This window comes from Marmota monax, unplaced genomic scaffold (assembly GCF_021218885.2).
Source record: "Marmota monax isolate L192 unplaced genomic scaffold, Marmota_monax_Labrador192_F-V1.1 WCK01_AAM20220418_F8-fsc00068, whole genome shotgun sequence".
Lineage (NCBI taxonomy): Eukaryota > Metazoa > Chordata > Mammalia > Rodentia > Sciuridae > Marmota > Marmota monax.
Genome location: NW_026692352.1, coordinates 1,483,994 through 1,498,721, shown reverse-complemented (window position 1 = coordinate 1,498,721; position 14,728 = coordinate 1,483,994). Strand labels below are relative to the sequence as shown.

General features: G+C 33.5%; 1 protein-coding gene across 1 annotated transcript; it reads right to left on the bottom strand.

Annotated features, from left to right (window-relative positions):
* Nucleotides 1-7,152: 7,152 nt before the first annotated feature.
* LOC124091149 (olfactory receptor 52D1-like) lies at nucleotides 7,153-10,731 on the bottom strand. The gene is made up of 2 exons (XM_046442120.1): nucleotides 10,722-10,731; nucleotides 7,153-8,111 (listed from the first exon to the last, which is right to left on the bottom strand). Exons 1-2 carry the CDS (start codon nucleotides 10,729-10,731, stop codon nucleotides 7,153-7,155), a joined length of 969 nt encoding a protein of 322 aa, XP_046298076.1.
* Between the last annotated feature and the right edge of the window lie 3,997 nt (nucleotides 10,732-14,728).

Genomic DNA, 14,728 nt, shown 5'->3' with positions numbered 1-14,728 from the left:
CAGGGGAGATTTGGGGAGTCTGGAAATGTTGTTTCTGACCCAGGGTATAAATTGGACAAAACAAGAACACAGGAAACTAGATTATTGGAATATTGTTTAATAATTCCATATTTATATTAAAAAAATCGAATAATAATTTAATCATTCAAATTATTAATAGTAGCCATCCTTCATAAACATAATAGTTGAATTGAAAAAATTGTGACACATTTAGATTATGGTATACTCAATATCCTTAAAATAAAAAGGCATATTGCTATGGGTTGATATTAAATATTTTCAAATAAAATTTATATTGATTTGCTATTTTCCACTATTATTTGGAATATACATATAAAACATATATGTATGGATATAATATAAATCCACTTAAGTTGAAATAATTTTAGACACAGAAAGAAACCTAAGTGAATGCACACCCAACTTAGGAGTAGTCTAAAGGAAGCTAAATGAATGCACACCCAATTTAGGAGTAGTCTAAAGTGTGTGATGAATACAATGGAGCACAGACAGAAAATAATTTACCTTTGTCACTATGGTGTGATTTTTTTAAAAGAATTTAACCTTTATTTTATTTATTTATTTTTGTGTGGTCCTGAGAATTGAATCTAAGACCTTACCTGTGCTAGGCAAGTGCTTTACCCCTGAGCTAAAATCCCAGCCCAAATATAGTGTGTTTTTTTATAATAGCCACAATGTATTCAACATATTTGTGGTCCCCTGTAGTGTTTAAGGTAATAACATAAATAACGCAGAGCTAAATTATATTAATTGCATGAAAATGCAAACCAGGGATATACATAAGATATAAATAAGGTCTTCCATGTCTTGTATTACTGATTTTTCTTACCATTGAAATACATTTCGCCACATTTATCTCCATTGGAAACTCATCACTTTCTCCATCAATAATAGCAATCGTGCTGTGTTATTATTCAATGTGTTTTTTTTTCAAAGATAAAAACCATTTAATAGCTTCTGACTAAAAGTAAAGTCTCTATTCACATAGCAACTGCTCTAAGGTAATTTTTCTAGACACTTGAACAATCATGAACAACTTCCTTTGTGTCCCTATGGTGTGCACTTGACTCTTAATCATGTTTTTTCATATTATATTTTATATTTTATCATGTCTTTTTCTCATTATACTGCAGATGCTTGCTAGGTAGAAATGATATATTTTCATATATTTTCTTTTCACTCTATTGAGTTAATATAGAATAAAAGGGGAAGGTGGGTAGTAGTTTTATTTTTCTGGAAAGTAATTTCAGTATAATTTGAATCACTACAAATTCATCAGCATTAATATAGTATAGTCTATAAAAATCCTCAAAACCTGAGCTACACTAACAATATCTTGATTATAATATTAAATTTTGAGACATATCCAGAGATAAATTTCAAGCAATATAAATCTAGTCAACATTTTTTTTCTGACCACATGATAAGGAAATTGGGAGGGAATGTAAGAGAAAAAAACATATGCATACTTTTGGAGAAGAATAAATGTATGTCTGTAATGACTTTTGGGGAACTCCTGTGCCCCATATCCATCTCTTCACAAAAATAAAATAGTATAAACTGACATTAATTGAGCATCTGTTAGATACCATATTAGTTGTACTGTTGGCTTTTCCCCATTTTGTACTCAAGGGAGTTTTAGGGTAGGTGATTCTACTATGACATGGATAAGAAAAGCAGCTAAGACCAAACAATTGGTTTCCTAGAGATATTCTACTGTCACTAATGGATCTGACATTTGAACCCCAATTATTATGACATTTTTATGCTTCCATTAAATACTGCAACATATGTACCCCATAGGGTTTTATAAATGTAAAATGGCATGATGCATTTCTGACTACTTTGAGTAGGATGAAGCATTGCTAAAAATGCATAGATTTCAAGATTTGCTCAGAATTTCCTCTGATACATATCCCCCAATCATTTCATTAATCAGTCTTACACTGATGTACTGAATTATACAGTAAAACCCACATACACATGTATTTTTAAGGAAAGTTGCAGCCCAGTCCCAAGATATAAAAGAGTAGAGATGGCATTGATGCACAACAAATGCAGCCTGTTCAGGGTACCCCCAAACCAATGGCATCTGTTTTCCCTAGAAATATTACACACATCACTTTTTCAGTGCATGGCTATTCTCAGTAGAGCCCTGGAAACTACCTATTGTCCAACTAGTTTGGGATGTAGTAAGAGTAACTGTTACTGTAGTAGGGCTCTGTGTGGATCAAAAAGAGGAACCACCTGGCTTGAGCACATCTTGTGTTCTCCCTTTCTGAATGAGCTCAGTCATAGACAGATTCCAGGTTCCTAAGTTTCCATGAACAGGGAGGTGGATGTTTTCCCACTGTGTCAGGGAAAGAAGCCATTGGGAGTTGCAGATTTGAATTCAGAATGAAGTTTCTATATGTTTCAAGTCAACATCTAGTGAATGGATAATCCAAGAAGTGGGAGGGAGGGAGTCTTCACCATCTGCCTAGGAAGCCTTTATCTCAGCATCTCAGCTTGATTGTGGAAACTCAGCATTGTGTGTGTGTGTGTGTGTGTGTGTGTGTGTGCGCGTGTATGATATATATAAGATGCAGGTATAAAATAAAAAAATTCTGACTCATAGTTTTGTTTAAAATGTCTTTTTATTTTTAGTAGGAAGGTATAAAAATATACTAATATAGTCTATGCAATCTGGCTATCAGGGATAATTTTATATCATAACTTTCTGTTTATGTAATTTTGAATATTTGTATCACATTAGATTTCAAAACTTTTATATCATACTCCAAGTTCTGTGTTGTGATATTAAACATATTGATTTCATAAACAATCAGAATAAACCTCATATGAAATAATTTTATCATTTTAAATAACAAAATGATGAGAATTAAATTTTACCTAAACATTAATATGGAAAATTTGACCCCAATTTTGTTAATTGTAAAACTTGAGATTTTGTCATTTTATATTGATTCTTTTTATTCTTCATGTACATCTTAAGCATGTATTTAATATAAATTACAGATATATATTGAGACTGAGAATTGAAAATTTGTCTAGTCCTTAAACACATTTGAAATCCTAAGTAAATGTTGATGGCCAAAGTCATTTTCAACATGCAAATATCTGTCATATTTTCAATTCCAGACATGGATGGTCCAAGCTGAGGTTGACCAAGGATCTGAGATTTAGTTTAGCTCATAATATGAATGAATGTCATTTATGCTACCTGTCATAATCATACATTCAATATCTTTTTCCTATTTTTTTAAGAATTCTAATCTTTAAAGTAGCCTGCAAGTACAGTGCTGAAGTTCTATGCATTGTTCCTAGGTGTCAGAAATTTCTCATGTGCCTTATGGAGAAAATAAGTTTGTTAGATAATTTTCATCCTGAAATGGGTTATAGTTCTTTAGATTATAATTTCAAAGGTAATCCAAATAGTTATCCCAGAAAAGAAAGGAGGAGTTCACTTACTTGTATATGAGGCCTATCTGAGACGTATTAAAGCAACATTTATCATGTGTGATAGAGATATGGGAAAGCTATGTTTCATAAAATTTGCTGGAGGTCATTGTTTCGGACTGAGGCCTTGCACAAGGCAAGAGTATCCCAGAAAAAATAGCAAGGTGTCACTTGTGCTAAGTGTACTATAATTAAGTGAAACGCTAATAGGAAATCTCCAAGCAGGTCAGTTTCTCCCACAAATTAGACATTCATAGCAACCAATAAGAAAGGGACCAGTTGACCTGACCCATCAGCATAAAGAAGTCCCTTTTTTTGGACCCTTACAAGGAAAGCAAAATGATCTTAACGAACTCAGTTCTTTGTCTTATTCTGTGTTCTTGTTCCTGCTCAATCTGCTCTACAAACCCAACAGTTCAGTTCTGCCCAACAGAGCTCCTTCTGTTTTGAGACAGGATGATGCCCAATTATTGGATCACTAATAAAAGTCAATTATATTTAAACTAAATTTGTTGAAATTTGCATTCCTAGTGGATGAAGAATATGGCACATTTGTGTATTCTTGAGATATCAACCACTAAAAATCGGTATAGAGTACAGCTTTGTTGTGAGGTCAGAAGACAAAGTCATTTACATTCAAGTTAACCAGGGTTGTAATGTGGCTAATTCTTTTTGACTGATGCATGTGACTGCAGGTTTGAAGAGGTCATAAGGCATGAAAAATGACACATTCTAACACAGGCAGCTTTGCCTATAAGAATACAGCAGAAGGATTTTTAAAATGACTGCTAATTTTTTCACAGGCAAATACCTATGTGGAAGAGTAAGTTTTCAATACTGAGAAAATTGATGCATCATACCAGAATGTTAGCATAAATACTTATATAATACAAATGTTCCCTTCAGTGCCTGGCACTAAATCAGATTATGTGATTTGTTTGTAAGAACTGTATACTAAATGAGATATTCTTCATAAAATATATGTATGTTTATTATATACAAAGTATAGATAGATAGATAGATAGATAGATAGATACTTTGATCACTTGAGAAAATACTATGATCTGAGACTCATATGAACCGAACACTGTAATGAATAGTTCCATATATTTACTAATTAAGAATTCAAGTGATTTTATAGAGCATAATTGACTTTGAAATTGTAAATATACAAATAGGTATGTGTCTATGGGCAGAATTGCTCATTCTTTTAATTTCAAAGAAAAATTTTGCCTAGTTACAGTGTACAACACGATGTGCTGACCTGTGTATACATTTACAATAGTTAATTCAAGTTATTTAATATGTAGATTGCACTGTACTTACTACTTTTGGAAGTTGAAACACTTCTGATCAGTTCCCTTAACTATATTCTAGTATCAATATATTGTTGCTAACGATCCCCCTCATGGCATACACAAGATTTCTCCAGCTCATTTCTCTCATTTAAATATTACATTTATTTCATCATGTATGCTTGGCCCCAGGTCTCTAGTCTCTTATTATCCTATTTTCCTGTTTCTATGAGCTATGCTTCTCCAGGTTTGTTATATGAGAACAAGCAGTATAGTCTTTCTGTGCCTTGATTAATTAACATAATATCCTTTAGGTTTATGCATGTTGTAACGACAGTATTTATTTATTTTAGTCTGCTTATAAAAATTGCATGGAGAACCTTAAAGCATGAGTGACAGGACACTATTCCCACTGCAGTTTTGTCTTTTCTTTAGTTCCATTGAAACATGCTACATTCATGTAGCATGTGGTTTTTATGTGTCTGAGTTTCATCACTTAACATAATGCCTGTGAGATTTATCCATGTAAAACAACAGAAAACAAAGAAATGCACAAGACTTAATAGAAATCAGTGAGAAAGAATAGTTATCTATTAATTAATGACAATTTGGCCAATAGATGTTTTACAGTAATAACATTTAAAGAGGAGTAGGGTAGTGAATTTAATAGATTAATAGAATATTATAACTGGAAAAACAAATTGGGAAGCTACAAAAGCATAGTTCAAGCAGGAGGATGAAATAATGAAGTCTTTAGAGAAACTGATAAGAGAAAAGATTTTTATTTAGTAACAGTGTATGTTGAATGTCAAATTACATACTGAAGAAAGGAGGTTAGTTAAAAGGTGAAGAAAAAGAAGTGTGTAAATATGGTAGTATGTCACAAAGGTCTAACAATGACCTACTGTCCTGTGTGATGTTGATTTAGTTCTAATCCTTCCTATCTCTCTCTCTCTCTCTCTCTCTCTCTCTCTCTTGTTTCTGATTATTTCCCACACAATTTTTTTTTGTTTAGTTTTGTTTTTGAGAAAAGAACAGTTTGATAAAGAGTTGTACTTGGAATACACCTGTCTCAGTACAATGTTTGCTACAAATTTCATGCGCATTAGCTAAAGAGGAACTTAAAGTAAAAATGACCTGCAAAAATCCTAAAGAGAATAGCAGACAACATATCAAAATACTTTCTTTGTTTTAGTAATTTTTGATATATCACTCCCCAGAATGCTGAATAGATTTCAAAAAGTTTAGATATCCAGGAAAACCATGAGAATATAAAATATTCAGTCATATAAGTAAAATAGTCAAATATCATTCCACATATGCTCCTATTAAATAATTTACATTGCAGAAAAATAAATAGGATCATCTCAAAATTTAAAATTTTAGAGAGAGACACTGGAATTTTATTATCATTGAAGAATTTAGCATATTCTCCTGGACATATGAAACATAAATGGGTCAATTGCAATTGGTCTTCAAATATAGAAAAAAATTGATGATTAAGTAAGATCTCTCAAAATAGTTAGGGAAGAATAACATAGGAATAAACAGAAATCTAAACATAACATCCTAGGAAGTACTAAGAGGGTTGTCAGAATGGTTCACAAGCTAAGAATGGTGATATACACCAGCAGTGTCAATTACTGGGGAGGATTGCAGACAAGGCTAGGCAACATAATGAGACCATATCTTCAAAAAATTAAATTAAAATTTAAAAACACTGAGAAAAAGACAATGATATATTCTTGCAGACTCCTGTTTTTAATTTTTCTGAACTTAATCCCTAAATATGTTCTGACAATGATTTATATAATTAGAGTAAATAAGTATTAATGTTAATTCATAATACCATATACACTGCATGTCAGCCAAAGTCATTATATTAAAATAATTATTATTGAGAAGAATGATGTGATTCTCATTTTAGATTAAGGCCACGATTTACTTGAAGAACATTACTGGTATGCTTCCATAATTGACACATCTGTGACAAAACACATTGTCTTTGGATAAATCATTTCCTACAGAAAATCCTTAGTCATCTGATAATGAAAAGAGCAGCTTAAGGAATAACCACACATTCTAAGACAGATAACACAGTGTTTTGTTTTTGTTTTTGTTTGTTTTGGGGTACCAGGGACGGAACTCGGGGGCAGTCAACCACTGAGCCACATCCCCAGCCTATTTTGTATTTTATTTAGAGAAAGGGTCTCACTGAGCTGCTTAGTGTCTTATTTTGATGAGCATGACTTTGTGCTCACTATCCTCCTGTCTCAACTCCCAAGTCACTGGGTTTATAGGCATGCACCACCGCACCCAGCTAACAGTGTTTTATTCAGATATTAATCAAAATTAAAATTCTTCAATAGAGAGGCTTTCAAAAACTGAACAATTTAAGAAATCTGTCTCGTATTCTCTTAGTCCTTACTCCATAAATAATGGGGTTCACCATGGGTGGTACGAGAAGATAGATGTTAGCCACAAATATGTGGACATGAGGAGCTACTTGGTGCCCAAATCTGTGGGTGAGAAAAGAGAAGAAGGCTGGGGTATAGAACACCAAGATGATACACACATGGGAGACACAGGTTCCCAGGGTCTTGAGTCTGGCATCCTTGGATGGGAGGCGGAAGACAGTGTGGAGGATGAGCACATAAGAACAAATGATCAGTATGAAGTCCACTCCTCCAGTAAGGAAGACAACAATGAGGCTGTAGGCTCTGCGGATTCGTGTCTCAGCACAGGCAATCTTGATGAGGGCCATGAACTCACAGTAGGTGTGGGAAATTATGTTGGTTCTACAGTAGGGAAGCCAACGAAGCAGGAAAGGGTGAGGACTGAGAAGTGTTGTACCCCGGAGGACAATAGCTAGACCTATTCTTCCAATTACACTGTGTGTCAGAATAGCTGAGTGTCTTAGTGGATTACAAATGGCTACATAGCGGTCAAAAGCCATGGCCAGGAAGAAGCCAGACTCCATGGTGGAGCAAGAGTGAATCAGAAACATTTGAGTGAGACAGGCTTCAAAGGGAATCTCTCCATCATGGAACCAAAAGAGGCTGAGAAGTTTGGGGACAACTGTAGTGCACACAACAAGGTCAGCAGCAGCCAACATGCAGAGGAAGAGGTACATTGGCTCATGGAGGCTGGGATCTGTCTTGATGATAAACAGAAGTGAAGAGTTTCCCAGGAGGGCCAAAAGGTAAACCAAACAAAAAGGAATGGAGATCCAGAAGTGAGCAGCCTCCAACCCAGGAATGCCAATGAGAACGAAGGTTGATGGATGGATATTGGTTTTATTGTATGCTGACATCACAAGGATCAGATATTCCAGTTCTTCTCATGGATGTTTCCTCTAAACTGAAAAAATAACAACTTATATATTTTTCAATAATTTATAAATTTTACAGACTGTCAAAGAAAGCAAATTGTAAAGCAATGTGGGTCATGGAGTAATTACCATACCTGTGAATATTGATAGAAATTGTTCTATCACCTGTAGAGTCAGGTTCAATTACAGTCAATCTGCCTTGAGAAGAAAGTAGCAGGAAAGGATGAAAATAGTGCCTGAAGGTGCCGTCTACACGGAGGATGAGGATGGAAGGACCACTCGTTCTTATTGACATGTACCAAATCATGGGAATCTTTTTAACCTTTCCCAGATTAACTTCAACCATTTTTACAAATACATAAATGTTGATATTTTCACTGATATATGAATTTGGAATTTGTAAGTACTGATATACAAATGCTAAATGCGGAAAAAATCGTTATGTACCAAAAACTATAGATAAATACATATATGAAAAATTCACCATGATCCAGGATAATTAAATTATCATGTTCCATAATACCAATTGAGAATTAAAGAATGTTTAAGAGTCTTACATTTTTAGGAGTAAGAGAGAGTGTAGTTATAATAGTGAGACAAGAGGAAAGTTGCAAATAAAGAATTTATTTTTTGGGGGGGGCGGGAGTAAAATGGTAGTTTATACACATTCCAAGCAACAGTGTATGGCTTTGAGACAGGACAACCAACACTGAGCAGATGTGTCATTTATAGAATGATCACCAGGACGTTTACTCACAACTGCATGAGACTCATCAGAATGATAACAGGAGACGGCTGACACAGTTTCTCAGGAAATAAACAAATCATTGTACTTTAATGACTCTCCTCAGTCCACACAGTTGTTGGTTACTCTTGACGTGAGTTTCTATCACTTCCTTAATTTATGTAATTAGTTAAAAATCTTGCTCTTGTGTAAACGCACTCTGCACCTATGCACCTACTAAGCTTAAGCATGTACGTAAGCATCCACCTAAGCTTCAGTTCACAATTTTCCCTTCTCCACACACTTCTGCATTTCATGACAACATTTCAGCTCCATACTGCAATTTGCTTATTGCACTAGTTCCATTTCTGAGAAATGACTTTTATAACTACATTTTTTTAATCATGTAGGCCCCTTAGTAGATTGTCTTTTTTATTAACTTTTATTTTTAAGAAATATGATCAGTGCTATTCCAGACACTCTTTAATTACTATTATAGATATTTATAATTATGGAGTACTGATGATCATGAAAAGCAACTCTTTTAAGTCATTGTCCAAGGAAGTCAGTGTTGGAATATGTACAGCACACTGGGTTGTATTGAATTGCAATGATTTGATAATTTTAGCTACTGTTTTTGAAGTTTCACAAAGAAAGTTTTGGCTTACTCTCACTATTTGAATGTCAGAGTCTCTTACACCCATGGAAACAGTGTCCACAGAGCTTTGGAAGTTCTGGGGATGCCATTACTTATCCAGGGCTATATTAGAGAGAACAAGAATATAGGGAAATCAGATTACTGGAATTTTGTAATGATACAATAATTATGATCAAATAATATTTTTCAGAGTAAATTTATTCTTTTAGTTTTTTCATCAAAGATTTACAGGAATAATTGAAAAGGGGAATGATTTTGGAACATTTATAACAACAGCAACAAAATCTCTTCCCTCATGTTTGTTTACTATTTTTTTAAGGGAAAAAGAATTTTAACTCTTAGTTATTAAAATGCTCTTACTTTTATCAAACTATAATTTAATCATTCAAAATGACTAAGAGCCACCATCCTTTATGAAAGTAGCAGTTAAGTTAAAAATTTGTGCTACCTTTATGTTATGGTGCACTAAGTATAACTGAAAATAAAAAGGCATATTTATCTGAACTAATATGAAGGATAGTAAAATAAAAGTAAAAAATAATTTGATATATTTCATTATAAGAATATACCTATAAATATATATTTATGGATAATATAATTAAAATTAAACAGAAATTTTTTAGACACAAAAAAGAAATCTAAATGAATGCACATCCAACATAGGAAAAGTCTAAAATGTGTGATAGGTAGAAAAGATCATAGACAACATATAATTTACCTTTACCATTATTAGGCTTTTCTTAATTGTCTACATGTATTCATGATTACCCCTGGTGTTTAAGATAACAAAATAAATAATGCAGAAATGCAATTGGATAAATTAAAAAATGCAAACCAAAGCATTAGGATAAGATGTGGCCTCTCATGCTTTTGTAAAATATTACTAAATTTAAATAAACATTGAAACACATTTCTCCACTTCTTTCCATAGCAAACTGGTCACTTTCTGACCAATTGTATTAGTAACCTTGTGTCTTTGTTCTGCCTGGTACTTTCAAACATAAAAACATATAATAATTATTTACTAGAAATGAAATTCTATTCACATATCAAATTCCTCTGGATTATTTTCCTAGATACTTTGGATGATCATGGAAAACCTCCTTGATGTCCCTATAGTAGGTGTACTTACCTGTCAATTATTTTTTCTCATATTGTATTTTATATCTCTTCATGTCTATCTCCTTTTTATATTATATATTCTTACTGAATACAAATGATGTTTTTCCATACTTTTTTTCATTCCAATGAGTTAATAAATAATAAAGGGGAAAATAATAAAACATTTTATCATTGTAAAAAATAATTTTAGAATAAATTTAAGGTAATCATTCTACGATCACTATACAACTTTTGGTATAAATATTGTATAGTCTGCAAAAATCCTCAAACACTGTATGTGCTAATAGTTTCCTGATACTAATGTTAAATCTGAGATATATCTGGGATACTCTACAACAATATAAAATTCATTTAGCACTTATTTTTTGCTGACTCCATCTTGGAGAAATTAGTAGGGAATGAAGGAGAAGAAACTTACCTATGTTTTTGGAGATTAATAATACAAATTGCCTATAATGTTTTTTATCCATCCTGCATCCCTTATCCATGTCTTTAAGAAAACAAAATAATATAAACCAATATGCATTGAGCATCTATTAGATACTATGTTATTTGTACTGTTGGCTGTACCCCATTTTGTCTTCAAGGAGATAATCCTACTTATGGCATAGATAAGAAAAGTAGCTAAGATTATCCAATTGGTTTCCCATAGCTGTTCTACTAACAATTAGTGGCTCTGACATTTAAATCCAAGTAATTATGAAGTTTTAATGCTTTCATTAAACCCTCAAATATATGTACCCCAGAAGGTTTTATTAATGTAAATGATATAAAGCATTGCTCACTGCTTTCAGCAGAATGGATTTTGAAGAAAATGTATGAATTTCTAAGGTTTGCTCAGCACATTCTCTGATATAACCCCTTCCCATCATTTCCCACATCAGTCTTTCTCTAGTATACTCAAGTATGTAGAAAAACCCATGTACAAATTTATTCTTAAAGAAAGTTGCAGCCCAGTCCCAACCTATAACAGACACCATTGACTGTATGATAGAGGCAGCCTGTTCAGGGTACCCCCAAATCAATGGTATTTTCTATTCCTAGAAATCTTACATATATCTGTTTTTCAGAGCTGGCTGCTTTCCAACTTCCTGACTATTGTCCAACTAGATCAGACTGCAATGAAGAGCACTGTGCCCTGCCTTACCTCACTAGGGATCTTTGTGGATCAAAAGAGCTCCCACGTGATTTGAGCAAATCTTCTGTTCTCCCAGGACTTACAGTTTTTTTCTGAATGAGCTCCATCATAGATAGTTTCCAGGTGCCTAAGGCTCCCATGGGCCAGGATGTTGAAAGGCTTCCCCAAGGTGTCAGAAAAAACCCCATTGAGAGTTGCAGATCTGAGTTCTGAATGCAGCTTTTATGTTTCAAGTCAACATCTAATAACTGGAGAATCTAGGAAGGGGGGGAGAGTGAGTCTTCCCCATTTGTCTCTGGAATCTTGCCAGGAGGATTGCATAGATTCAGAATTGTTGGTTCTTAAAAATATTATATATATATATATATATATATATATATATATAATAAAAATATTATATATATATATAATAAAAATATTATATATATATATATATAATAAAAATATTATATATATATATATATATATATATATATATATATAATAAGAAAAGTCTGGCTCAAAGTTTTGTTTAAAATGTCTTTTTATTTTTAATAGAAAAATAAAAAGAATTTATTAAAATAATTCATACAATCTTTGTATTCACATACTTTTGAATATTTAAATAACAATTTTTATAACATTATCCAAGGGTTGTATTGTGATCTTTTTTAATTTTTTTAAAAAATTTTATTCTAATTTGTTATAATACAGCAGAATGCATTGCAATTCATATTACACATAGAGAGCACAATTTTCTATATCTCTGGTTGTATACAAAATATATTCACATCATTCATGTCTTCATAAACGTACTAGGGTAAAGATACCCATCTTATTCCACTGTCTTTCTTACACCCATGCGCCCTCTCTTCCCCTTCCACCCCTTTGCCATATCTAGAGTTCATCTAATACTCCCATGCTCCCCCTCCCAATCCCACTATGAATCATCCTCCTTTATCAAACATTCAGCATTTGGTTTTATACTATTAGCTAACTTCACCTAGCATTGTATTCTCCAACTCCATCCATTTACCTGCAAATGACATGATTTTATTCTCTTTTATTGTTGAGTGATATTCCATTGTGTATATATACCATATTTTCTTTATCTATTCTTCTACTGAAGGGCATCTAGGTTGGCTCCACAGTTTTGCTATTATGAATTGTGTTGCTATAAACTTTGACATGGCTGTGTCCCTGTAGTATGCTGTTTTTAAGTCCTTTGAGTTTAGACTGCAGAGTGGGATAGCTGGGTCAAATGGTGGTTCCATTCCCAGTTTTCCAAGGATTCTCCATACTGCTTTCCATATTGGCTGCACCTATATGCAGTCCCACCAGCAATGTGTGAGTGTACCTTTTCCCCCACATCCTTGCCAACACTTATTATTGTTTGTATTCATAATAGCTGCCATTCTGACTGGAGTGAGATGAAATCTTAGAGTGGTTTTAATTTAGATTTCTCTTATTTGTAGAGATGTTGAACATTTTTTCATATATTTGTTGACTGTGTGTATTCTTCTGAAAAGTGTCTGTTCAGGTCTTTGGCCCATTTATTGATTGGGTTATTTGTTTGTTGTTGTTGTTGTTGCTATTTAGCTTTTTGAATTCTTTATATATCCTAGAGATTAGTGCTCTATCTGATGTGTGAGGGGTAAAGATTTGCCACCAAAATGCAACTCTCTGATTGTTTCTTTTGCTGAGAAGAAGCTTTTTAGTTTAAATCCATCTCATTTATTATTTCTTCATATTAATTCTTGTATTAGAGGAGTCTTATTGAGGAAGTTGGGGCAAAATCCCACATGATGAAGATTTGGACCTACTTGTTCTTTTTTTTCAATTTAATTCATTTTATTTTTTTAAATATATGGTAGCAGAATGCATTACAATTCTTATCTATTAGATGCAGGGTCTCTGGTTTAGTTCCTAGGTCCTTGATCCATTTTGAGTTTAGTTTTGTACATGGTGAAGATAGGGGTTTAATTTCATTTTGTTGCTTATAGATTTCCAATTTTTCCAGCACCATTTATTGGAGAAGCTATCTTTTCTCCAATATATATTTATTTGGCACTTTTGTCTATTGTAAATGAACTGTAATTCTGTGGGTTAGTCTCTGTGTCCTCTATTCTGTACCATTGATCTACAAGTCTACTTTAGTGCCCATACCATGCTGTTTTTGTAACTATTGCTATAGTATAGTTTAAGTTCTGGTATAGTGATGCTACCTTCTTCACTCTTCTTTTTTTTTTAAATTTTTATTGTTGGTTGTTCAAAACATTACATAGTTCTTGATATATCATATTTCACACTTTGATTCAAGTGGGTTATGAACTCCCATTTTTACCCCGTATACAGATTGCAGAATCACATCTGTTACACATCCACTCATTTACATATTGCCATACTAGTGTCTGTTGTATTCTGCTGCCTTTCCTATCCTCTGCTATCCCCCCGCCCCTCCCCTCCCCTCCCCTCTTCTCTCTCTACCCCATCTACTGTAATTCATTTCTCCCCCTTGTTTTTTTCCCTTATCCCTCACTTCCTCTTGTATGTACTTTTGTATAACCCTGAGGGTCTCCTTCCATTTCCATGCAATTTCCCATCTCTCTCCCTTTTCCTCCCACCTCTCATCCCTGTTTAATGTTAATCTTCTTCTCATGCTCTTCGTCCCTACTCTGTTCTTAGTTACTCTCCTTATATCAAAGAAGACCCTTGGCATTTGTTTTTTAGAGATTGGCTAGCTTCACTTAGCATAATCTGCTCTAATGCCATCCATTTCCCTGCAAATTCTATGATTTTGTCATTTTTTAATGCAGAGTAATACTCCATTGTGTATAAATGCCACATTTTTTTATCCATTCGTCTATTGAAGGGCATCTAGGTTGGTTCCACAGTCTTGCTATTGTGAATTGTGCTGCTATGAACATTGATGTAGCAGTGTCCCTGTAGTATGCTCTTTTTAGGTCTTTAGGGAATAGACCAAGAAGGGGAATAGCTGGGT